General features: G+C 41.4%; 3 protein-coding genes across 4 annotated transcripts; 1 reads left to right on the top strand and 2 right to left on the bottom strand.

Moving 5' to 3' along the window:
• Positions 1–1,284: 1,284 nt before the first annotated feature.
• Positions 1,285–12,773, bottom strand: LOC111975442 (mediator of RNA polymerase II transcription subunit 26-like). Of its 2 annotated transcripts, none has more exons than XM_024003737.2 (3): positions 12,399–12,773; positions 3,213–3,290; positions 1,285–3,114 (listed from the first exon to the last, which is right to left on the bottom strand). In XM_024003737.2, exons 1-3 carry the CDS (start codon positions 12,462–12,464, stop codon positions 1,462–1,464), a joined length of 1,797 nt encoding a protein of 598 aa, XP_023859505.1. In that variant the 5' UTR covers positions 12,465–12,773; the 3' UTR covers positions 1,285–1,461. The 2 variants fall into 2 exon arrangements, with proteins under 2 accessions (XP_023859505.1, XP_023859506.1); XM_024003738.2 differs by having other exon boundaries at positions 3,213–3,287.
• Positions 12,774–13,208: 435 nt separating this feature from the next.
• LOC111975837 (small integral membrane protein 7-like) lies at positions 13,209–16,993 on the bottom strand. Its single transcript, XM_024004469.2, has 5 exons — positions 16,877–16,993; positions 14,535–14,576; positions 14,336–14,391; positions 13,949–14,039; positions 13,209–13,816 (listed from the first exon to the last, which is right to left on the bottom strand). The coding sequence occupies exons 1-5, from the start codon at positions 16,900–16,902 to the stop codon at positions 13,804–13,806; spliced, it is 228 nt and encodes a 75-aa protein (XP_023860237.1). The 5' UTR covers positions 16,903–16,993; the 3' UTR covers positions 13,209–13,803.
• A 940-nt stretch (positions 16,994–17,933) lies between these two features.
• Positions 17,934–22,965, top strand: LOC111975931 (trimeric intracellular cation channel type A). Its single transcript, XM_024004603.2, has 6 exons — positions 17,934–18,438; positions 20,473–20,629; positions 20,877–21,061; positions 21,200–21,287; positions 21,721–21,838; positions 22,158–22,965. Exons 1-6 carry the CDS (start codon positions 18,315–18,317, stop codon positions 22,356–22,358), a joined length of 873 nt encoding a protein of 290 aa, XP_023860371.1. The 5' UTR covers positions 17,934–18,314; the 3' UTR covers positions 22,359–22,965.
• The last annotated feature ends 4,431 nt before the right edge of the window (positions 22,966–27,396 follow it).

The following is a 27,396-nucleotide window of genomic DNA, read 5'->3' as shown; positions in this document are numbered from 1 at the left end:
GCCTGACAGTCCAGACCGATATTTACGTCAAAATAAATCTCCAAAGTGTTGTCGTAGATAGTTGAAAGAACACTGGAATCTAATCACATTGACTGTTAAAGTATTCTCTTTGATTATATTGGGAAATCCATTTGTCTATTTAACATATTTCTGAATAATTATTTTGCACACAAAAGAGTTTATGGGCCCCCAACATAAAACATTTCCACTTGCCAAGTACTGAGCGATAGTGGCTCCTAATTAATCCCAGGAGGCTCAGAGAGAGATACTTGGGAAATTATCAAAATGTATAATCTGGATAGCGCAATAAATATTATATTTAGTCACAGATATGTTGTAAACTACTTTTAGAAAGACTGGCTGAAAAGAGTACTCCTTTAACTACTTAAAATATGGATGTTGAGGTTAAAAGTCAAGCCACTGCTGAGGCTCTCATCTTGTTGCAAACATCTCAGGACAGATACGTCTCCTGTGGTACACTGTTCCAGTGAAAGGGAGAAAGACATTCACAATTTATGCATTGTATTTATTTATTAACACATACTGTATCAATGTGTTCATTTAAAAAGGACTAAGTATCAAATATGTTCTCTTCTGCATTCAACTGAACACAAAAGGCACATTTCTATACATTCACTAAGGCTCCATTTTAGGAAGCACATTGGTTTCCATAAGGCAAACKATATCTAAAGGAATGGTAACAAGTATATTTCCAGCATATAAACAATTTATTTTTCTGTTTTTCCTCACAGTACAAAGTTGCATCTGGTTTGCAATTAGAATTCATATTTTACAACCTAGAAACAAGAGGGGGTGAAAAAAGGCAAAAGAAAATGCTATTAACTCATTTTTATAATGTGTAATTTAGCAAATTGTTTCCCGGGATATTAAGATAAATTGGAGTTCGGGCAAGAACCGTTCTAGTTGTATTATGGTATGGAATGTTGCTATCGCGTTAACCATACATTTTTTGTGAGAAAAGCACAGGTTTACCATATCTGACAAGCAGAACTGATTGAATAAGTGACTTCGATGAAAGTTGTTTTACACATTTATATAACTAACAAAAAAATAGAATAAGTCCAGATAAATAAATGCATACATGATAACCACACATTTCATTCTCTTTGCCAGCTTGTACCTGCCAAACAGGTTCCTTAATAAAGTTACCGGGCACCTTAAACTCTTTGCATTTTGCAGACAATGCATGGAACCCTTCCACTCAAAGAACTTCAGTGATGCTACAGCTGAGCTGTCTCCCATCGAACGCTGATCAGCTATTGCTTTTTATAGACAGCACAATTAGCAAGGCCTCTCTTACGCCAACTCTGCAAAGGAGTGAGCAGGTTCTACCACCGACAAMTGCCTTTTTGCACTCCAAACTTACACAACCCTCAAGAAGGGAGCAAAGGAAGGCGCCATTTATCCCTCTTAATTCAGAAACCACAGCTCATTAAACTCTCAGTCTAGGCAAACATATGGCAGAATGTTCAGTTTGCTCTCATCCCCATGTGGTTCTAAGGATATGCACTCTGTCCAATCATACCAGTTGTCTTTGGTGTCATGGCACCCGTTCACCCCAGGCCAGTGCTCTTTGTGTATTCTGTCGAGGTCCTCGTTTATGACCTCTCGGCTCACCCCTGGTAAGTCCATGTCAGGGATATTTGGTACCAGCACGTGTGTTTTTCTGGCCTCTTTGATATGATGTTCCATGTACTCATTCATAAAAAAGTGTGCCCCCGAGGTTTGAGCCCCAGACGATGTGAGCACATTGCTTTGACGGTTAAGGTAGGACTGGATGATTTCGCTCCTTGACAGCTCTTTCCAGTTGGTCTGTTGGAATGGACTGGGAGTAACAGGGGTATTCTGTGCATATTGATTCTGCTTGAGCAGTTCTGTCCGAGGTTCTGGTGTGACCGGCACCACTGTAGCCTCCCATTCTGGGTAAGACTCTTTGTGGGTCCAGGATTTGATCTGCCCTGTTACAGGGTCAAACGTAAGTCTACGGTCTTTTAATCTACATGGTTTTGTGCTCTCTTCCGTGGGCTGCCCGCCCAAGTTCACTGTGTAGTCTCTGGACCTGTATTTGTTCCTCCTCTTTCTCGCTGTGCTAGTGGCAGCACCATTGCCCTCCGCCTTCACCTTGCTGCGTGACGTGGCTTTTGAGTTGTGCAGAGAGTCAGGTCTCATGGTACTGTGCTGAAGGCGTTGGTCCACGTCTGCCGGTCCGTCCTGATGAAGGGCGGACTCTGCAGACGGAGGCCCAACAGTGAGGGAACCCTGGATACATGAGGTTAAAGGCTGTGGAGAAGGCAAAGGAGAGGGCCCCAGTCTAGCGCTGTCCATAACCCTGGGGCCCTGGGCAGGGCTCAGTAGAGTTGTTGCTTTTGGCACAGACAGTTTAACAACCACATCCTGTTTCGTACTTCTGGGACTATACGAGTTGCTGTGGGGGCTTTTGGGCTGATGCGGCCCCCTTCCTGAGGCAACCAGGTCCATTTTGGCTTGCTGTTGCAACACGGCCGTTTTGAGCAATGTGGAAGTGCTAGGAGGTTTGGCAAGTCCCGGTGAGCTAGGGTGAGGTTTGACAGCATTGATGGGAATTTTGTTGAGTCTGTCGTTGTCAAGATGATCAGCATCATCCTTGTCTGATTTTGGATGAGAATGAGCATCAAGTGTGTCCATTAAAGCCTTGGGACTGGCCCCAATTCCATTTATTGGCAGCCGTGAGTTTCGTGTTCTTTTATAGGCTGTTTTTTTAGAACTTTTCACTGGTAGGTGCTGTCCATCCCTCTGCTCCCCTTTGCGTTTTCGGTTGCCCAACTTTTCCGCTTTGGGGGAATAACAGTTGTTGAAGTCATTTCTACTCTTGAGCTCCGAAACCATTTTATCCGAAGGCGGGATGGCAGCTGGAGGGGAGACATCCATCCGGCAGGGGTTGTTACCACCATTGGCAGCGCCTGGCGGCTCTCTATTCCCCTTGGACTGTGCCTCACAATGCCCAGGCTCAATCAGCTTCTGCCAGGTGCGCAGGAGCTTCTTTGCACGCTTGACAAGATCCTCATCCTTTGTCTTTTTCCTTACGTCGTTGATCAGCTTGCCAAGGCGGGTTTCCTTGAAGAAGAACAGGATTTTTTTTTTTAGTACAACACCCTCTTGGCAACATATTTCCAAGAGCTGACATATGCACATTTGTCCCCAGCATGACCTACCTCAAGTGCTTCTTTGGTGATGGGATATTTCTCCAAATAGGAAATTACATCCATTACAGCTACCATGTTGCAGATCTGCTGGAAAGTAAACAACAAATCATGTTAAAACTATGAAAGTAAGAGACAGGAAATGGTAAGAGAAACTCAATGTATAATGACAGATGAGTGTATACAACAATTCAATCAAATCATGTAGGGTTCAAGTTGTAGAATATGAACTTCAATTATGCCACTTCTGTGTTGCGGAGAAAATAAAGGCTCTATGAGCATGAATTCTTTTTACTCCGAACAAGAAATTCAAATAGATTTTTTTTTTTAAACACACTGACAGCCATAGTCAGTGGCTTAAATAAATAGGCCTAACGATTCAATGGATGTATAGTGGTTCATACCACTTACTGACCAATGGGTACCACCGGTATGAAAATAAATAAGGTGTTCGCCAACAAGTCATGTCTACAGGCAGCGGGACGCACACCTTTAGCCAATTTATTTATATAATGAGCCTCTTTGGATAGCTTCTTGGTAGTTCCCCTTTCCTTGACAATTTGTTTAGCTTTAATGACATACCCTGGGCCAGACGGATTACCAGGACGTGTACTCCGAGCAATGCGCTGATCAACTGGCAAGTGTCTTCACTGACATTTTCAACCTSTCCCTGTCRGAGTSTAATACCAACATGTTTCAAGCAGACCACCATAGTGTTCTTGGGCACAGGGACTAAGGTAACCTGCCTAAATGACTACCGATCCGTAGCACTAACGTCTGTAGCGATGAAATGCTTTGAAAGGCTGGTCATGGCTCACATCACCACCATTATCCCAGAAACCCTAGACCCACTCTAATTTGCATACCACACCAACAGATCCACAGACGATGCAATCTCTATTGCACTCCACACTGCCCTTTCCCACCTGGACAAAAGGAARACTTATGTGACAATGCTATTCGTTGACTACAGCTCAGCGTTCAACACCATAGTGCCRTCAAAACTCATCACTAGGGTTAAAAAGGGTCGTTAACTTTCCGGGAAATTTCCGGACATTTTCCATGGGGTGTTAAGGCTGGGAATTTTGCTTAAATTCATCAGAAAAGGTTAGCTTATAACAGTGAACCTTTTTTGTGGGATACACAAGTCAATTCTAGGTCTTGTGGCATATTTTGGTTAACTTCTTATGGCTGCAGGGGCAGTATTGAGTAGCTCGGATGAAAGGTGCACAGAGGTGCCCAGAGTAAACGGCCTGCTGGTCAAAGAATGGTCAGGTCATGGCAGACCTGACTAATTCCCCTCTCATTCGGCCACCCCTTCACAGTAGAGGCATCAGACAAGGTTCTACAGACGGTTGACATGTAGTGGAAGCCGTAGGAAGTGCAAACTCATCCATATCTCGCTGTGATTTCAATAGGATCTTGGTTGAAAATCGACCAGCCTCAGAATTTCCACTTCCTGTTTGGATTTCTTCTCAGGTTTTGCCTGCCATATGAGTTATGTTATACTCACATACATAATTCAAACAGTTTTAGAAACTTCAGAGTGTTTTCTATCCAATACTAATAGGGTTGGGTTGGCGCCCCCCGTTGGTTTGTGCTGTGGTGGAGATCTTTGTGGGCTATACTCGGCCTTGTCTCAGGATGGTAAGTTGGTGGTTGAAGTTATCCCTCTAGTGGTGTGGGGCTGTGCTTTGGCAAAGTGGGTGGGGTTATATCCTTCCTGTTTGGCCCTGTCCGGGGGTATCATCGGATGGGGCCACAGTGTCTCCTGACCTCTCCTGTCTCAGCCTCCAGTATTTATGCTGCATTAGTTTGTGTCGGGGGGCTAGGGTCAGTTGGTTATATCTGGAGTACTTCTCCTGTCTTATCCGGTGTCCTGTGTGAATTTAAGTATGCTCTCTCTAATTCTCTCCTTCTCTCTTTCTTTCTCTCTCTCGGAGGACCTGAGCCCTAGGACCATGCGTCAGGACTACCGGGCATGATGACTCCTTGCTGTCCCCAGTCCACCTGGCCTTGCTGCTGTTCCAGTTTCAACTGTTCTGCCAGCGGCTATGGAACCCTGACCTGTCCACCGGATGTGCTACCTGTCCCAGACCTGCTGTTTTCAACTCTCTAGAGACCGCAGGAGCGGTAGAGATACTCTTAATGATCGGCTATGAAAAGCCAACTGACATTTACTCCTGATTATTATTTGACCATGCTGGTCATTTAATGAAAACATTTGAACATCTTGGCCATTAATCTCCACCCGGCACAGCCAGAAGAGGACTGGCCACCCCTCATAGCCTGGTTCCTCTCTAGGTTTTGGCCTTTCTAGGGAGTTTTTCCTAGCCGCCGTGCTTCTACACCTGCATTGCTTGCTGTTTGGGGTTTTAGGCTGGGTTTCTGTACAGCACTTCGAGATATTAGCTGATGTACGAAGGGCTATATAAAATAAACTTGATTTAATAATAATATGCATATATTAGCAAAATATGAAGTTTAACTATCCCCAATTCAATGGAATTGCAAACCTCTGCATGCACAGTGCATTCTTCCACCACATGTACAGCTGATTCAAGATCATGCACACTAATAAGATGCTATTGAGACCACAATACTACACTGTCTGAGCGAAGGACTACATGTTTTCTGGTAAGTTTAGATTACAATAATAGGTGGGGTGAACATATTATATGACATACATTTTTTGTTAACTAGTAAATAGTAGCCTACAGCAAAGTGTGTTTAAATAATTTCTAACTTGTTAACAATTTCTGCTAGTTAGTTTTTGCTACCTTGCTAACTGAGGAGTGTTAATTCACCTGTTTCCATGCACGTTTCATTTGAAAACATTTCTTAAAAAGTAGATGTTTAATCTAACTGCTTAACTATTTATCTGTACATGGAATTGTATTTGTTTTGTTTTTTAACATTTTTTCTAATCACAGGAAAATTCTACGGGCACTATCTGATGTGTGGAGACATTTCACTGCAGCTAATGTAGAAGGAAAAGCTGTGTACATTTGCAAATACTGTGCCAAATCATGTGGGAAGAATGCAACAAAGATGCAGAATCATCTGGCCAAGTGCATATAGTTCCCTCAGCGCTCACAACCTCTGACAAAAGTTCCTCTACTTCTATTCGAGGTGAAAATGACAAATCAGACAACTTATCGATAGCAACAGCTCATGGTCCTCCTGGAATCAGAAGTTTTTTTGATTCAATGGAAGAACATAGAGAAATGCTGATGAATGTCCTGCTTTAGCGGTGTATGCAATTGGTTTCACCTCTGACGCTCAAAGGCAATGTGTATTGGAAGTAGAGGTCGACCGATTAATCGGAATGGCCGATTAATTTGGGCCGATTTCAAGTTTTCATAACAATCGTAAATTGGTAATTTTGTACACCTTTATCTAACTAGGCAAGTCAGTTAAGAACACATTCTTATTTTCAATGACGGCCTAGGAACGGTGGATTAACTGCCTTGTTCAGGGGCAGAACGACAGATTTTTACCTTGTCAGCTCAGGGATTCAATCTTGCAACCTTACGGTTAACTAGTCCAACGCTCTAACCACCCGCCTCACGAGGAGCCCGCCTGTTACGCGAATGCAGTAAGAAGCCAAGGTAAGTTGCTAGCTAGCATTAAACTTATCTTATAAAAAACAATCAATCATAATCACTAGTTATAACTACACATGGTTGATGATATTACTAGTTTATCTAGCGTGTCCTGCGTTGCATATAATCGATGCAGTGCGCATTCGCGAAAAAGGACTGTCGTTGCTCCAACGTGTACCTAACCATAAACATCAATGCCTTTCTTAAAATCAATACAGAGAAGTATATATTTTTAAACCTGCATATTTAGCGAAAAGAAATCCAGGTTAGCAGGCAATATTAACCAGGCAAAATTTTGTCACTTCTCTTGCGTTCATTGCACAGGGTATATGCAACAGTTTGGGCCGCCTGCGTCATTGCGAACTAATTTGCCAGAATTTTACGTAATTATGACATAACATTGAAGGTTGTGCAATGTAACAGGAATATTTASACTTATGGATGCCACCCGTTAGATAAAATACGGAACGGTTCCGTATTTCACTGAAAGAATAAACGTTTTGTTTTCGAGATGATAGTTTCCGGATTCGACCATATTAATGACCTAAGGCTCGTATTTCTGTGTGTTATTATGTTATAGTTAAGTCTATGATTTGATAGAGCAGTCTGACTGAGCGATGGTAGGCACCAGCAGGCTCGTAAGCATTCATTCAAACAGCACTTTCGTGCATTTTGCCAGCAGCTCTTCATTGCGCTGTTTATGACTTCAAGCCTATCAACTCCCGAGATTAGGCTGGTGTAACCGATGTGAAATGGCTAGCTAGTTAGCGGGGTGCGCGCTAATAGCGTTTCAAACGTCACTCGCTCTGAGACTTGGAGTAGTTGTTCCCCTTGCTCTGCATGGGTAACGCTGCTTCGAGGGTGGCTGTTGTCGATGTGTTCCTGGTTCGAGCCCAGGTAGCGGCGAGGAGAGGGATGGAAGCTATACTGTTACACTGGCAATACTAAAGTGCCTAGTAGTATTGCCAGAAGCATCCAATGTCAAAGGTATATGAAATACAAAATCGTTGTAACAGTATAAGCTTCCAATTCCTCATTGCGCACGTCAGTCCGCTACCGGCCGAACCAGGGAAACCACGACACACCACCCCAAGGGCCAGGCGTACCATGACAACGTAGGAGACACAGAAGGTAATAAGTCCTATAATAACTACAACCTAAAACTTCTTACCTGGGAATATTGAAGACTCATCTTAAAAGGAACCACCAGCTTTCATATGTTCTCATGTTCTGAGCAAGGAACTTAAACGTTAGCTTTCTTACATGGCACATATTGCACTTTTACTTTCTTCTCCAACACTTTGTTTTTGCATTATTTAAACCAAATTGAACATGTTTCATTATTTATTTGAGGCTAAATTGATTTTATTGATGTATTATATTAAGTTAAAATAAGGGTTCATTCAGTATTGTTGTAATTGTAATTATTACAAATAAAATAAAAAACGGGCGATTATTCGGTATCAGCTTTTTTGGTCCTCCAATAATCGGTATCGGCGTTGAAAAATCATAATCGGTCGACCTCTAATTTGAAGAGATTTCTGAATGTTCTTCACCCAGCATACACCCCTCCAACCAGACATGCTTTATCTACTAATTTGCTGGATGCAGAGTTCAACAGAGTTCAAGTGAAGGTCAAGCAAATCATAGAGAAAGCAGACTATTGCAATCATCTCTGATGGGTGGTCGAATGTTCGTGGGCAAGGAATAATTAACTACATCATCTCCACCCCTCAATCAGTATTCTACAAGAGCACATAAGGGACAGACACACCGGTCTCTTCATTGCAGATGAGCTGAAGGCAGTCATCAATGACCACAGAAGGTATTTGCACTGGTGACAGACAATGCAGCGAACATGAAGGGTGCTTGGTCTAAAGGGGAGGAGTCCTAACTTCACATCACACCCATTGGCTGTGCTGCTCATGCATTGAATCTGCTCRTCAAGGACATCATGGCACTGAAAACAATGGATACACTCTACAAGAGAGCCAAGGAAATGGTTAGGTATGTGAAGGGTCATCAAGTTAAAGCAGCAATCTACCTCACCAAGCAAAGTGAGCAGAATAAGAGCACCACATTGAAGCTGCCCAGCAACACCCGTTGGGGTGGTGTCGTCATCATGTTTGATAATCTCCTGGAGGCGAAGGAGTCTCTCCAAAAAATGGCCATATCACAGTCTGCCGATATGGACATTTCCATCAAGAGGATCCTCCTGGATTATGTATTTTGGGAGAGAGTGGTAAGCAGCCTGAAACCTATATCAGTAGCCATTGCACGGATTGAGGGAGACAATGCCAACCTGTCTGATGTTCAGACTCTGCTTGCAGATGTAAGAGAAGAAATCCGTACTGCCCTGCCCACGTCACTGTTGCTCCAAGCAGAGGAAACTGCAGTTCTGAAATACATCAAAAAGCGTGAAGACTTCTGCCTGAAGCCATACTCGCCGCAGCATACATGTTGGACCCCAAGTATGCTGGCAAAAAACATCCTGTCTGGTGCAGAGATCAACATCCTGTCTGGTGCAGAGGTCATCACTACAGGCCAAGGTGTCTCACCACCTTGGCCTGGATGAGGGCAAGGTTCTTGGCAGTCTGGCGAAGTACACTTTCAAGCAAGGGCTTTGGGACGGAGATGCAATATGGCAGTCGTGCCAACATATCTCATCAGCTACCTGGTGGAAGGGACTTTGTGGATCTGAGGCTCTTTCCCCTGTTGCCTCCATCCTCCAAATCCCAACAACAACAGCCGCCTCAGAGCGCAACTGGTCCTTGTTTGGGAACACACACACCAAAGCATGCAACAGGCTGACCAATACAAGGGTTGAAAAATTGGTGGCCATCCATGCAAATMTGGGCCTTTTTGAACCTGAGAACGAGCCATCCGCAACAAGGTTGGAAAGTGACAGTGAAGATGAGCCCTCAGTCTGATGAGGTGGACATTGAGGAGGTCCAGGGAGAAGACATGGAAGCCTGAGAGGAAGACAACCAAAGCTTTAGTTTCTAGACTATAATTTTACAGATGCATGTTGAAAACGTTTTTGGGAGATGTGATGGATCATTGGGGATCATTCAATAGTCCCTTTTGTTGTTCAGTGAAATCATCCCATGTGAAGAGTCAACTCAATTAAAGTTCAATTCGTAACTAAATTGTTTTTTTGTTGTTGGAAGGGTTTAATCATTTCCAATTATGTCTACTTATAAAGGTAAAAGGTTTACGTTTGTCTCCATATGATATGGTAAATATATCCAAGGCAAAAAACATCTACATTTAAATGGTATTAATTTTAATTTGCATATATTTCCGTTAATTCCCATATATTCCCACGGAAAGTTTCCACCTCTGAATATTCCCCAAAATGTGCAACCCTGCTCATCATTAAGCTAAGGACCCTGGGACTAAACACCTCCCTCTGCTACTGGATCCTGGACTTCCTGACGGGCCACCCCAGGTGGTAAGGGTAGGTAACAACACATTCGCCACGCTGATCCTCAACACGGGYGCCTCTCAGGGGTGCGTGCTCAGTACCCTCCTGTACTCCCTGTTCACTCATGACTGGACGGCCAGGTATGACTCCAACACCATCATTAAGTTTGTTGATGACAACAGTGGTAGACCTGATCACCGACAACGATGAGACAGCCTATATGGAGGAGGTCAGAGACCTGACCGTGTGGTGCAAGGACAACKACCTCTCCCTCAACATGATCAAGACAAAGGAGATTGTGGACTACAGGAAAAGGAGGACCGAGCACGACCCCATTCTCATCGACGGGACTGTAGTGGAGCAGGTTGAGAGCTTCAAATTCCTTGGCGTCCACATCACCAACAAACTAACATGGTCCAAGCACACCAAGACAGTCGTGAAGAGGGCACGACAAAACCTATTCCCCCTCAGGAGACTGAAAAGATTTGGCAAGGGCCCTCAGATCCTCAAAAAGGTTTTACAGCTGCACCATCGAGAGCATCCTGACGGGTTGCATCACTGCCTGGTATGGCAACTGCTCAGCCTCCGCCAGCAAGACACTACAGAGTGTAGTGCTTACAGCCCAGTACATCACCCAGGCCAAGCTTCCTGCCACCCAGGACCTCTATACCAGGCGGTGTCAGAGAAAGGCCCTAAAAATTGTCAAAGACTTCAGCCACCCTAGTCATAGACTGTTCTCTCTGCAACCACATGGCAAGCGGTACCGGAGCGACAAGTCTAGGTCCAAGAGGCTTCTAAACAGCTTCTACCCCCAACCCATAAGACTCCTGAACAGCTAATCAAATGGCTACCCAGACTATTTGCATGCGAGTGTTGGGGCTCTTGACAAAACTCCCCTGTACAGAAGACACATTCGTCCAATGATGTGTATTGTAATGGAACAGAGTCGTGATCAAGGGCTAAGTATGCCTATGATGACAGGTACAGACTGTAGGCTACAAAGAGTACACCTTGACCAACAGACTTGGAGGAAAGCAAGTTTCCTTGTACTGTGTTGTCACTTCAAGAGTTTAACAACACTTTTGGTTGCCTCAGCCATTTAATTCAAGAGAACTTTGTTAATCACATATCATGATAGTCGGTGAGCCTTTGTGACAGATGGCCTCATGTTAGCACAGCAGCCATTATGGAATGGCACGTCACATTGAATAACAAAAGAGCTGATTGGCTAACACTGCCAATCCAAAATGAGGAAAAGGACAGTTTTCTGATAACTTCAAAACTATCAGGCATTCAATATTCTCAGTGGTACAATTGGGATAATGGCACAATTCAGAGTCCAACGCATTTCTCATCCCTGGATTGAGGTATGTTTTCTTAACGCTGCCATATCTCGAGGCAGCGTTAATCTACACAGGAAGCCTGTCCGACTCTAGTAGTGCAGATACAGGCAAGCGGCTCGGATCTGCTGGCTACTAATTTCCAAAACACTGCTGACCTTGGTGGTGGGTTTAGAGTAGTAAGATCATCCTTTCAGTTAACCTGCTAGCTAGCTACAATGCTTGGGCCTAGCTAAAGTAACGGCAAAGTTTAACTCTGGTTTAGTTAGCTACAACAGTCGCTACGCAACAGTATAACGTTAACTAGCTAATAAAAAATAAATAAAATTAATTTGCTAAGGTTAAGTTTAAGTTTAAAATGTCAACTTTAGCTAGTTAAATTAGGTACAGTAGTTAGCTAAATGACAGGCAGGTAGCTAGCCAACTAACGTTAATTTATGATCACTAGAACTAAGATAGGTTGATAACCAAATATAACATGCTTGGGCTCAATCCAGACTCCAGTGTGTGTACGTTAGTTAGCTAACTACTACAGGGTTAATTAACTACTGTTAACTAGCTAAGTTCCTAGTATTGACTTTATCTAACAAGTTCTTAGATTTAGTTAGTTTACTAGCAGGCTTCCAACTAGATAACATTAGATAGCTACCTGCCGCGTCGTTAGTTACCACTGCACTGGTTTAGATAACGACGTTAGCTAAGACAAGTTAGTTAGCTAGCTAATGTTCGCTGTCGATGTTTGTCATAAGATTTCACAGTAGGGGATCATTGCAATAGTGTGGACAGAGAGAGACACTTCAAATACGTGGAAACATTACTAACTCACATTGTTTTGGCCATCGATGGCCTGCATCAGCCGGTCTCTCATCTGCTGCGGAGTTGCCGCTGTCATTGCATGGCAGTCGTGCGGATCAGTTGACGGGGGAGGAATCCTCCTTAGACACGAGTGGGTGACTTGCAGACACTCACAGGCCTTTCGGGTGATGTGCTAGTAAATAAAGACCCATATTTTTTGGAGCTTTATTTGTCATTGAAGGTGTATTCATGTATTTCGCAATGAATACGGATCTTCCGAATACTCGTGCCCGACTGCCTCTTTGGCAGCAGCCAACGCTGTGGCCTTTCTCAACATCGGTTTCTCTGCTGCTCAAAACACTTGAGCTATTGAAAAACGCTCTCCTGGTGCATCGTGGGAAATGTAACACAGAAACGTCGTACGTTGTCGACTGTGAATGTATCTGATATTCTTTGTGTGAACCTCCAGTTAAATTACTGGGTTATCTTATTACAATATGGATGTGTAACCAAACACTTTATCTGAAACGTTAGATTTGTCTTAATTCAATACATTTAGCACGAACAATGAAGCCCAACACGTACATTCTAATACATTTGAAAGCTGTACTGTGTAGCCTATATATGCTTATTTAATTGATGAATCAAGACTTGATACACAACTGTTTTATGATTTTGTTTAACATGTTTATACAGATGAGTGAGTGTGTGTCAAACAATGCACAATGTGATTGAGTGCAGGAACCAAATAAGGTTGAGAACCACTAAATCAGATGACACACTACTCAAATCCTAAATTAGGAAAGGAAAAGATGAAAAGGGTATGGATGAAAACACCAAGTGCATTTTAGAGTAAAGTTTTATTATACAAAACTAGATCCTAGACAAAAGTATGCAACAAAGCAATGATACAATTAAGTCTGAATGCTCTTAACATCAGAAGGCCTATGTAAGTCAAACATGTCAAATGGTTGTGGATTTAAATATTTTCTCATTCTATTCACAAGTTTTAGAAGAAAAGGAGAACTATAGATAACAGGTCAGCAATAGGGCTGGGAATTGCCAGGGACCTCATGATACGATACTATCACGATACTTAGATGCCTATACAATATGTATTGCGATTCGATACTGTGATTTTATTGCGATTAYATGTTCCAAACATATTGCTAATTGCTGCAGTGGGATGAGAGAGCCATGAAAACCAGTTTAGGTCAGTCATGGAAATAAAAGGGCTGAAAAACCAATTGGCTCCCTATTTCTAAAAGCTATGAAGATAAAATACTGTACTTTTGGTGCAGTTACAACTAACTAGCGCAAAAATATTGCGATATTGCACATAATGGTCACAGGTCACAGGATCCGACACGAATCTCAACTGAAAAAATGTTGTTTTTTTTCTGCAGGGGCCCCCAATCCAAAAACGAAGTTGATCACTATCCAAACAATCTGTAAATGTAATAGACATGGGCAATTAATACACAATACATTGTAGTCAATATGGTATACCTTGTGAGGCACAGAAGCATACCAGTATGACAATAGTAGTAGATTAGACTCTACAAAATGGCAGCTACTTACAGAATCATGCAAAACATCATGAATATGTTCCATGAGGCAATGAAAATCCGGAAGTAGCGTAGACTCAGGAGGAACTCTCTGATGTTGTCACCTAAAACAAATACGCCATGGTGTCATTTCAGATTTATAGAGACCTTCATTGTGTGTTCATGCACCACCATGCAATACAGCGTACCAATAAGTGCTTCAGCCTGACTCAAAGGCTCAGAGGACGGGGTAAAAACGATGCAGAAACATCAGCCATAGCCTGCAGCCTATGTTCTTTAAAAATAGATTWTCTATCTCAATGCATACCTCTTGAGTGTCCTTACTTTCATTTTCATGAATAGTCACTCTGTGAAGTTTTCTGAGGTGAGGTTTTTTAATGCACCACAATGCATCACACACCTGTAGTTGGTCCACGAGGTTCATCTCCAAATTGTCCTTGTGACTCCTTTCTCTTCCTGTAATAGAGAACGGTGTTGATTGTCTTGTGTTGATGAGCTAGTAAAAATAATATGTAGTCCAAAATTATTGTCTGTTTAGTGTTACCAGGCACAACTAGCACAATGTCTTCAGCGCAAGACAAAAATTGTATCATACTCACAGTTTGAAGTTTAACACAGCACCAGRGTTCATGAGTAAGGTCCTAAAAAGGATGACATAGAAATAGTTGGAAATTATCACTTTTAATACAGCACATGACAGCACAGAACTCCAACTTTGGCATTAAGCAAGTCAGGTACGTGTAAACAAGGATAGCTGGTAGTTATGTCTAAACTGGGCTACTGTAGTTTGCTAACGTTAGTGAGCTGGCAAAGAAGGTGCTAGCTAGGCTTGCTCAGCCACACATAGGCTTTGCTGGTAAGTTAGCAGTGTTGGGAAAGCTACTCTGAATATATAGCTTACGAAGCTACCAATTCCTTAACACTGAAAGAATTTAAGCTACACTAAAGCTACCCGTAAGAAAAGTATAGTTTACTTAAATAAAGTTACTTAGGAGAAAAATACTTTCACAAACTACTTGGTGAAAAAATATATCTAAATCTAAAGTGTCAGACTGCAAATTGCAAGACAGATCACTCTGTAGTCAGATGTTAACAGGATGTGTGATTTTTGCCTATTAAACACAAAAAGTGAGAATCAGACACAAAAAGTATTTCAAGTGAGAATTAGGCAGGTCTGATGCCGAAAAATAAAGGAAATTCTTGCCTACTTCACCCATATTWGATTTTTGCAAAAAAAAAGATAGTGTAAAGTTCCAGTAGTTACACCACTACATGGCAAAAAAAAGTAATTACTGAAAACAGTACAGACATTTGAATTTAGTTCAACTACCACCAAGCTACTGCAAAAATGTATTAGTCAGTTGTACAACTGAATGCATTCAACTGAAATGTGTCTTCCACATTTAACCCACCCCTCTGAATCAGAGAGGTGCGGGGGGCTGCACCTTAAATCGACATCCACGTCTTCGGCGCCCGGGGAACAGTGAGTTAACTGCCTTGCTCAGGGGCAGAACGACAGATTTTTACCATGTCAGCTCGGGGATTCGATTGGTTACTGACCCAACGCTCTAACCTCTAGGCTACCTGCCGCCCCTATTAATTACTATACTGAACAAAAATACAAAGKTACAAAGATTTTACTGAGTTACAGTTCATATCGGAAATCAGTCATTTGAAATAAATTAATTAGGCCCTAATCTATGGATTTTACATGACTGGGAATACAGTTATGCATCTGTTGGTCACCGATACCTTAAAAAAAAGGTAGGGTCGTGGATCAGAAAACTAGTCAGTATCTGGTGTGACCACCATTTGCCTCATGCAGCGTGACACATCTCCTTCACATAGAGTTGATCAGGCTGTTGATTGTGGCCTGTGGAATGTTGTCCCACTCCTCTTCAATGGCTGTGGGAAGTTGCTGGATATTGGCAGGAACTGGAACACGCTGTCGTACACGTCGATCCAGAGCATCCCAAACATGATCAATGGGTGACATGTCTGGTGAGTATGCAGACCATGGAAGGACTGGGACATTTTCAGCTTCCAGGACTTGTGTACAGGTTCTTGTGACATGGGGCAGTGCATTATCATGCTGAAACATGAGGTGATGGCGGCAGATGAGTGGCACGACAATGGGCCTCAGGATCTCGTCACGGTATCTCTGTACATTCAAATTGCCATCGATAAAATGCTATTGTGTTCGTTGTCTGTCGCTTATGCCTGCCCATACCATAAACCCACCGCCACCATGGGGCACTCTGTTCACAACTTTGACATCAGGTAAACCGCTCGCCCACACGACGCCATACACGTGGTCTGCAGTTGTGAGGCCGGTTGGACGTACAGCCAAATAATCTAAAACAACGTTGGAGGCGGCTTATGGTAGAGAAATTAACATTCAATTCTCTGGCAACAGTTCTGGTGGACATTCCTGCAGTCAGCATGCCAATTGCACGCTCTCTCAAAATTTGAGACATCTGTGGCATTGTGTTGTGTAACAAAACTGCAKATTTTAGAGTGGCCTTTTATTGTCCCCAGCACAAAGTGCACCTGTGTAATGATCATGCAGTTTAATCAGATTCTTGATATGCCACACCTGTCAGGTTGATGGATTATTTTGGCAAAAGAGAAATGCTCACCAACAGATGTAAAAAATAATTGTGCACAACATTTGAGAGAAACAATCTTTTTGTGTTTATGGGCAGTTTCTGGGATTTTATTTCAGCTCATGAAACATGGGACCAACACTTTATAGATGTTGCGTTTTATACTCGACACTGTAATTTAAATTAGCTAGCTTGCTAACAACAACAATCAAACTACACACTGGCTGGTTGAAACAAAAGGCCACTATTATCACATTCCTCGTTGTTAAAATAGAATTCATCTCTTTATTACGTAGTTGTTTTCTTTGGTTTCATAATAAAAAGTRCAGCATTACCCGAATATCAAGAAATCCCCGATCATTTTGTCCACATCACAGGCGCTATACTTCCGCGAAAATCGTAAAAAATTGTCGAATGGCTGAAGTTTAATCTTGGTGCGTATTCAATACGCCGATTCGGTTGCAAAACGTTTCTTAAACGGAAGAAAATGGGGAGGGACCCAGCTGAATTGGTCCAATAGAAACTCCAGTTTTAGTTGTAAATTGTTCCGTTTTGCAACTGGTTGGAKTAATGATTACACCCATGGAATATGTTCAGTAGAGAGAACGTTTTGAAAGGGGTAGGCAGCCACATGGAAATATAATCAACCCACGTAGGGGGTAATACATGGAAACAATCAGCTTTGGACATAGGCCCATAGACTCCTATTTTTACTCCTAGTTTAATAATAAATTATGAAATTCTGTTTTTCTAGCCACCAGGGAAGCCCGTGCGCCAATGTGTAGGTCTACACTAGCTATCGCACCGTTTCTCACAATAAACACATTCCGCAGCATATTCACGGAAAAGACATTGGGACCACATAATCTGCAGAGCTATATGTTCTTTCTACAACTACATCTCATAGGTTTGGCTTGGTCAAATGTACTACAACGCGAACACACGATTCCAGCCACCCTATAGGCTTATGGAGGCATATGATGAATAAAATTAGGCTTCAGACCCTTAATTCATCATCATTAGGCCAGTTTGTTAAACAAATACAATCCTAAATGAGCGAGGTTACATGAATAGAATACATAATAAACCTATTCTACCCGATTTACTGCAAATGTCTTTAATGTTGGCTACCAGAAGCAGGTGCCAGGTGGAATTGACTATCTCAATACAAATATTATTATTAATCTGTAATAGTTTTTATTAGCCTATCAATATACGATTCTGCAATGATTTTTCACATCAGGTTCCAATGCCAATACAATTAGGCTAGGTAACCCACGATTTAGGCCTATAGAAAAACGTGTTATCGTAAAATAAACCGTAAACCTGTATAGTGACATGCGCATCGTGTCATCTCTTTCTCTCTTTCTTTCTCTCTCTCTCTCTGCCTCTGTGTTATTTGCAGAGCACTATGGCAAATCGTAAAAAAAATTCTTAGGCCAGCTATCGTTCAAAGATTAGATTAAATAATGTATATAGCTGCATATCTGATCAAAATTGGCGACCCAAAAATAAAAGCCTATCTGTCATTTTTCAACAGTAGCGACGAATTACATGGGGAGCTGACAAATAAAACATTCTGGAATAGAAAAAACGCTCGGCCGAGAACAAATTATAAGGCTGTGCAGATGAGGTATATTAATAGGAAGGCTTGAGTGTCACAGTCTTTTTACTCGTGAAGACGTGGAGCTTCGTGGCGAGTCGCCGGACAACTGACATTCTAGTTACGCAGTGGTCATAAAATACATGCGGTAGTGTTATAAATCTTAAATCATGGACGTGTTGGAAGTCCTCAATTTGGGCGATATTGCCCAAACTTTCTCAAAAATGGGAATGTTTCCAGTTTTTGATCTTGCTTATTACATCGTGTCCATACTCTACCTCAAGTATGAACCAGGTTAGTGGTATTTTTATTCCTATACATTCATGTTCAAAAATGAAATCAATAGTTGTAATGGATTTATAACTGTGAGGTTGAGTAGCCTATAATTAGGTAGGCTATTGGAAATAATACAGGTCAACGTTGAATAGGGTATAACCTAGGCTATATGGGTTGTCAACCCCCCAAAATTATAACACTAATAGATACATGTACCAATACAAACATTAATTTGTTAATTTATACATAGGCCTCCTATGGAAATCATAATAAACTTTTGATAACCTGAAAGGAATTTGAATTTGTCCTATGAATAACATTTGCAGCAGCAGCTTGGCCTACTTTGAGAGAAGAATTAAGAAACCCTTACAGGAGTTGGATTAATCCAGTTTTCTTTAATACCTCACATTTCCCAACATTTAACCCTTTAAACAGAAAGGGTCTCCTGTATGAAATCTGAAGAGACCCGTTGCATACCAAAGCTTTGGCCCCCATGCAATAAATAGAATGTCCTTAAATAGATGTCAGTGGGCTGGCTACACACTGCAGAAAGTCTCCTCTGCTTCGGAGTAGGATTGTTCACAGCCCATTTGTAATGGTGTTTGTAAGACCTCATTGACATTGTATTAATCAAAGGTGAAGTTTACAATACTCCAGAATATTTTCAGCCAAGCCTCTTAGAGACCAAAAATATGTCCAAAAGCACTTATGTTGGCCTCGAAATGAACATGTCTAATACAATCCCAGCACTGTTCTGCCCTTCTGGACATCCCTTATTCACACAAATAAAGGTACACTGAATGAAGAAATTGCATTTGTTCATTGTGGAATAAGTTTTAAATTACTTCAATATTTCATTATTTACTCATTGACACATTTTCGAGTTACAAGTAAATGATAGTGGTCTATAAAACCTGGTATAAAAATACTCTCATTCCCTACCTTGCCTTTTTGGCCAAATGTTAGTAAAATCTTAGTAAAGACAGGTGGAAAGTTTTTTCTCTCTCCAGTAATGGTTCAATGAAGCCTCATGAGCTCCTAGACCTATGTAAACCAATCTCTGAGTCACATGTTATCAGTGGTTCCCTGGTTCCTCATGAATGAGTTTGGAGGCTGGGGTGTTAAGGGTCAAGGTGTATGTCAGGCCTGCCAGTTGCGTCTATTGCGAAAGCAATAGAGCAGCGTGTATTTTTAGGGTGCATTTCTTTGGATCAGTTTTCTGTCAAACAGCAGGCAAATCGCTCCTACACCCAGAATCACACCTGTTATTTTAGATCTTGACAGTTCTGGTGCCCGATAAGGGGACACACATTACTCCACAATGTTATAACGATCCATAGATGTTTAAAACACCTCATTATAGTAGATGTGGCTTTTTAAAATGACTTTGGTTGTAGTGAAAGACTTGATTTCTCTTTCCTCGTCCCAGTAACACAAATGAGTAGAGTTAATTAATAATTGAGTAATGGATGAGTAAAACGATTCAGATACTTTCTCGTGTGGTGTGTACTGTAACGTTGCCCTTGAGTAACTCACTCAATGGTGGGAGTGACATGAGTGGATCATTACTATAATAGTATACTGCTGGTATACATTTGATGTGGGGATGAGAGCTAAGGAAGAACCAAACAAAACATAATAGTACACACACACACACACACACACATATACATGGTAACACTTTATAATAACTTTGATGAATAAGCATTATTAAACAATTGATAAACTATTAATAAATGTGTAGTTCATGATTTACTAACCTCCAAGTTTGTGTGTGTCTGTAAGTTGTTGTTCGTATGTGTATGTTTGTATCTGGTGTGGGGATTTTATTTGTGGGAAAAAATGAACATTTTTATATTATTAAAATAAAAAAATAATTTACTAACGTCCAGAAACATTTATAAGCATTATAAGCATTACAAATCATGAGAATTTATTACATTTCAAATTATTTATGAAGCATTTTTAATGGGTTATTTATGAATGTTACTATAACGTGTAACCAATCTGACTTCATGTGGAGAATATATTTAAATCCTGATTCTTCTGCAGGGTCAGTAGAGGTGGCTCGCAAGAGCCCTGTGGCCTCTTGGCTCTGTGCTATGCTCTACTGCTTTGGGAGCTACATCTTAGCAGACGTTTTGCTCGGCGGTTGCCCCCTGGACTATTTTCAATACAACAGCCACATCCTCCTAGCCTCCGCTATTTGGTAAGATCCTTTAAATTGTTAATGTGCTTATCTACATACATTATTGGTTTATTTTCTTTTGAAAGTGCAAAACCTGTGTCTGTATATGCCTAGGATTGTTGAAATAGGCCAACTTGAATTTGGTGTAACATTGATAGTAATTATTTCAAAATGATTTAGAAATGTTGTTGTCAAGTAAAAAAACTGCCACAACATTATTAAAATGTACTCTTTTGTTTCTCTCTCGTTCACTAAAATGTAACAACAGGTACCTCGTCTTTTTCTGCCCTCTTAACCTGTTCTACAAATGTGTGGCTTTCCTGCCTGTAAAGCTGGTGCTGGTAGCCTTAAAGGAGGTTGTCCGCACTCGTAAAATCGCCGCTGGCGTGCACCATGCCCATCATGCCTACCATAACGGCTTCCTCATCATGGTCATCATCGGCTACGTCAAAGGTTGGGGTCTCCCTGCACTTCCCCCCCATAGCTACTGTTGCAACCTGTAGGACTTTCCTTGTGTGTGTCCATTTTGTAAAGAAGGGTGATACAGACCGTTGTCCTAATTATTTCTACTTTCTATTTATATCCGCTCAGGGTCAGGAGTGGCTCTCATTTCCAATTTTGAGCAACTGCTGCGTGGTGTGTGGAGGCCCGAGACCAATGAAATCCTCAACATGTCATTGTGAGTTGATTTTCCTCACGACTCTGTGGTTGATGTCAGCCATCGACATTTGTTGCTGCCTCCCCAAGCAGGAGAAGATTTTCAAAAAATGTCTGGTAGTTAGAAACCTAAGCTGTTTCAGGACGACCTAGGGGGGGGGGGGGGGGTTCCCAGCTCTAGTTTTTGACAGCAAGACAACGTTTTCCTATTACAGCAAATGATCTGATATTGATATTTTCACCCACAACTTCTGAAGGTATCAGGTAGTTACACAACTGTATTTGAAGGCAATCAAATGCATTTACTGATTCTCTAGGTATCTATAAGCGATCATACATGTATAAATTGGGCTGAACTATCTGTTTTAAAGCTGACAAATGTATAACAATGGATATTTTCTATCAAGAGAAATGTTGTGACTTTGTCTGATTTTCATAATATTTTCCCTCTCCAGCCCTACTAAAGCCAGTCTGTATGGAGCCATTCTGTTTACACTTCAGGAGGCACACTTGCTTCCCGTGTCCAAGAGCACCCTCATCTGTCTTTTCACTGTGTTCATGGCTACTACAAAGGTAGGTCCTGGAGTCCATACTAGAGAGTGTATCATACGTTTATGCAGGGTTTGGGGCAAATATGCTTTAACTCAAGAAATTGTGCAAATTAATTAACACAAATCCTTATGGAAAATAATTGTCAATATCCAGTTCATATTCTGAACATATTTTTAAATGGAATTGATCTCGACCTTACTGCTGTCCTATTGTTTGCTATTAGTATCAGCAATTAAACAAACTTGATAGTGATCCTACTCTATAGCAATTTAGTTGTCTCAACTAGAAATGGCACAAACTAAGTACATATTTTCTCACTTATGATTTCTATTTCACTCAGGTGATTTTGACCGCCCGCCACTCTCACGGGTCTCCCTTCGTTCTCATCGAGTCTTGGGTGTGCCACTTGCTCTTTGGCTCCCCTCTTGGAGGTGGTGAGGAGGAGCACCATGCTGCCCCTGTCGCCCCTGTCTCACCAGTCAAAACCAAGGAGGAGTTTGGCGAAGGCACCCGCAAGAGGAAGTCCAAGAAAGCAGAGTAGCATYCAAACTACTACACCAGTGAACGGGAAAAAGGTCCCCCCATCCACAAAACACATCTGATCTCCCCTCATGGTCCAGCCTTCTGTTTAGACATGATGGAGTCTCCCATTCCTTGCTGGGGAAAGGTGCAGTTTGATGTTTACCAAATTAGGTCCTTTCTATTGAAGGAAATGGTGCTTTCTATGTCATATCACACTGTATGGGGATTCTGTAAATAGCTCACCAAAGTCTCAGACTTAAATCATCGTCCCAGCCAGTACATATCTACTTATTTATTTATGTATTTATTTTTCTTCTGTGAACATCTCTGTTACTGTGTGCAACAGCATGTGGTGAACAGTGTACTGCAAGTTACTTGATTGTTTTAGGATGGCCTTTGTTTCAAGTGCTTCTGCTGTTAGCTATAAATGTTCTTGGTTTAAACCCAGTCAGACCTATTTCAGTAATGTAAAGAAATTGGATCAAAAGCACAATCTGACCCTAGATCAGACGATCAGACAACAGAATCAATCAGACAATAATATAATGTGAATAATCTATGGCTGCTTTTTACAAAGAAAACTAGTGAAAGTAATGTCCTTTATAAATAAAGGCAGGTCAAAATTCTTACGTGGTGAGAGTTTTTGATTCAGTGGTTTACTATGATATTGGGATATGTTGTTAATGGTTACCGTAAACAAAATAATGTATGAGGCTGCTGGGCATTCATACAGAAATGTGCAATATAAAATTACAATTCATTTTGTTTACAAAAGAGAGGGTCACAATACCAGACAGAGCTAAATAGTATGAGGGCAAACTGCCACTGTACCCATATACAACACATGAAATGACTCCATGAGAAAATAAAGGGTAATAACAGAAATACATTTTTTAACAAGTAACCTTTTAAAAGACACAACAGATGCAGGTATTTAAGGAGAAAGTTAAATGTCTTGATATACTTTTCCCTAAAGAAGTTGAACTTACTCAAAAGTGCAGTGTCATTACAAAAGCATCTTCAGGGGTTGTCCTACTGAACTCAAAATGGTGTTGTAACCTGAAGCTACCTCTGTGTCTGTTTGCCCTAGTCCCACTTCCTGTCCTTTGTAGTACGGCTAATGAACCATCATTGATTAACTTTACAGAAGGTCACAACCCCTGACCTCTGACCTTACAGTCCTCTCAGACAGTGGAGGCTGCTGAGTGGAGGAAAGCTCATAATAATGTCTGGAATGGAGTCAATGGAATCGTATCAAACATGTGGTTTCCATTTGATTTATACCGTTCAATTGACTCCATTCCAGCCATTACTATGAGCCATCCTCCTATCAGCAGCCTCCACTATCTCAGCAGTAGAAGAGATCACTGACCAAGCACAAGCGTTCCCTTTATTTTCCCTCCTCATAGAAATGTTAGCTTGTTTTGTATGTAGCTCAATCACACCTCAAATACAGAAAACAATGCTGTTTATCAACTGAAACCAAAAGTCATTACTAAGAGAGCTACACTGAGTATACAAAACATTATGAACACCTGCTTTTTCCATGACATTGACTGACCAGGTGAATCCAAGTGAAATGATCACGTATTGATGTTACTTGTTAAATCCACTTCAATCAGTGTAGATGAAGGGGGGGACACAGGTTAAAGAGAGATCTTTAAGCCATGAGACAATTGAGACATGGATTGTGTGCCARTCAGAGGGTGAATGGGCAAGACAAAAGATTAAAGTGCCTTTGAACAGGGTATGGTAGTAGGTAACTACTAGTAGTAGTTTCCCGTGTGTATCAAGAATGGTCCACCACCCGAAGGACATCCAGCCAACTTGACACAACTGTGGGAAGAATTTGAGTCAACATGGGCCAGCATCCCTGTGGAATGCTTTTGACACCTTGTAGAGTCCATGCCCCGATGAATTTAGGCTGTTCTGAGGGAAACTCAATATTAGGAAGGTGTTCCTGATGTTTGGTATAATCAGTGTATTGAGGACATCTTGAAATATTCAGTGTACTCTCAGTTTATTCAACCTAGCTAAGACTTTAAACACACAGCAACGTTTTTCCAGAGTTGGATTTCAACCATCAAAGGTGACTTGTGAGGGAACGAGTCATGCGTCACCTTGTTTCCTGCCAACCTTTGAGTCCATGTCCAAAAAAAACAAGGAAACGTCAACATCTTGGGAAAGAGATTCCTACAAGCCTCACCAACACCAAGCCTTCCCTTTTRATTTACCCTCTGACAGATAGCTGTTTGTAGAGAGAGTTGACAGTCAAATGTAGTGTCATTTTGTTTCCTTTCTGACATCACCATTGAAGCYTTCAATCCAGTAGCGAAGAACAGAAGTCAGGGATTCTTGATTTACTTTTCCAGCGAGGGACCAGGAGGAGGCTTCTCTGATGCTGAGGGTTAGGGAGAGAGCTAGGATGAATGTACTGGAAGTCATGAAATCCAGTCAAGGTGCATGCACCACAAAACCTCAGGGGTGCCTGCACTACAATGTAACCAACATCTGTTAGTTCCACTACTGGCAAACAAGACAACACACAATACAACACACAAATCCACCAACGCAAATGAGTTCAGCTTTCCATGCAGACACTTGTAAATTAGGGTTCAAGCAAAATATGGAATGGATATGAGTCCCTTTTTCCTTTTACAAAAGGTGTGATGTACACAGTTGTCATAACTCTCCTGTGAAGATCTGAAGGATTCCGGTTACAGTGGGTCCGCTCTTCAGCGTGCTCTCTCTCGTAGAGGAGAGCGGGAAGTCGGCTGTTTTATGGCGGTCATAAAATACTCTGCCCATATGCTCTGTCGTGTTCGAGATTGGAATGTAAACTGTGGAACACAGAGAGACCCTTGGACATCAAAAGTTAGAATAATTAAACAATATTTCTATTTTTGAGAATGTGGGAGTAGTCCGTGGACACTTAAGGGACAGTTATGACGAAGTTGTTTCATTTGGTGACCTCATGAAAGACATGAGACCCACATTACTGTATCTCTGTTTGTGTACACTTTACAATGATCAGATTTACATCTAGATGTTGGATAAAATGAATGAGTAAATATGAAACTATTTGTGAAAAGATGTAATGTGAAGTTCGCCTTCTAAATGAGAGTGTGGATTTTCATATAAAGTTTAACTAGTCAGTGGCCACACCTCCATGAGCCAGACAGTACATCAGGCGTCATGGAACCACCCTTTTCTACTCCAGAGTATAAAACCACCCGTGCGGAAATTTACATTTCATGCCAAAGAGACCCACAGTAATCCAGATATCTCGAATGGTTAAGAAGACTAGAAAACATGTATCTGACGCTACATGTGAAATGGTTAAGAACTACAACTCTATAGGCCATCAGACTAGAAAACATGCAGCTGATGCTACATGTGAAATGGTTAAGAACTACAACTCTATAGGCCACGGAGACCATACAGCGTGTAGCGTTGGCTTTACGGCTGGAAATGGTTAAACTCTGAGACTATCGATTACTACAGAATGAGAGCAAATCCTAGACGTAGCATTACTAGTCTGCAGCTGGAAATTACGTAAGGCTAGTACGAGAATACTGACAACCGCGGAAGCATCTATTCTATGGAACGACCATCTGTACGCCTGATGTATCCATAACAACAGACACTATCCAGAGCCACTGAGAAAGTGACAACTACGAAAGACGTTGTAACTTCTCGGGAAGTTAACCAGAGACTCTCTGAGAACTGACCGCCAGCAGACGGACTGGCAATTCCAACAGAGAAGACAACAAAGACATACGGGCGCAAATATATACATTGCAATTCTTTTCGAGTGAGCGGCCGTTCATGTGCAAAGGATTAGCATTACACTGAATATAATTATCAACTGTGTGTAGTGAATCCATTTTGTCTTTCCCGCTTTTTATCTGGCCCCACCCCTTTCCATTGTCTACCAAGCCGTCATACCGATTTAGCCCACTAGGGACTTATCAATGCACTGTGTTAGTAACCAATAACTATATTGTTTGTTTATGTATTTCTGTGATTTGTTTAGTTAGTTAGTAAATAAATAATTCAGCCAATTTGTATATCGCTGATTCATTTTGGAGGCTAGGGTTCGTGCAGATATCCAAGGGTTTGTGACGTTCAGTAATGAGAACTGATAAGGTAATAATACATTAATACAAGCCTGTGCTCAATAAGATATGAAAATATCTGAAGAGTCGATTCAGGAAATAGAGACTCTATAAACATTTTCCCGTGGTGCCCCGACTTCCTAGTTAATTAAACTTTACATGATTAGTTTAGTCACGTGATAATAATTACACATAGAGAATTGATTTGATAAAATAACATTTAATGATAGTCACAGACACGACACAGTACACGAGAGGTGTACCCAATTGACAACCTGATCAGGAACATACTCATGAATCAAATTAATTTTCTAACATTATAGATGATTTGAGGCATGGTTAGTTTCAGTTCGTGCTGCATATTGGTTCCCCTTATATCGTTTTCCTATTTATTTGCTAAACTGATTAGGCCTACCAGCAGGCAAAACGGGTTGTAATGACATCAATATGATGGTCAGGTTGTAGACTGACCATGTGAATCCAGGTGAAAGCTATGATCCCTTATTGATGTCACTTCAATCAGTGTGTCACGTTCTGACCTTAGTTCCTTTTTTATGTCTCTATTTTGGTTTGGTCAGGGTGTGAGTTGGGGTGGGCATTCTATGTTTTGTTCTATGTTTTGTATTTCTGTGTTTGGCCTGGTATGGTTCCCAATCAGAGGCAGCTGTCAATCGTTGTCTCTGATTGAGAACCATACTTAGGTAGCTTGTTCCCACCTGTGTTTGTGGGTAGTTGTTTCCTGTTTGTGTTCTGTCACCTGATAGGACTGTTTCGTTTTTGTTGTTGTTTCTCCTTTGTTATTTTGTATTCAGTGTTCAGTTTAATAAATTTAACATGGACACGTACCACACTGCATTTTGGTCCGATCCTTCATATTCCTCYTCAGAAGAAGAAGAAAATCGTTACACAGTGTAGATGAAGGGGAGGAGACAGGATCTT

Source organism: Salvelinus sp. IW2-2015, linkage group LG16 (assembly GCF_002910315.2).
Source record: "Salvelinus sp. IW2-2015 linkage group LG16, ASM291031v2, whole genome shotgun sequence".
Lineage (NCBI taxonomy): Eukaryota > Metazoa > Chordata > Actinopteri > Salmoniformes > Salmonidae > Salvelinus > Salvelinus sp. IW2-2015.
This window is presented reverse-complemented; position numbering and strand designations above follow the sequence as displayed.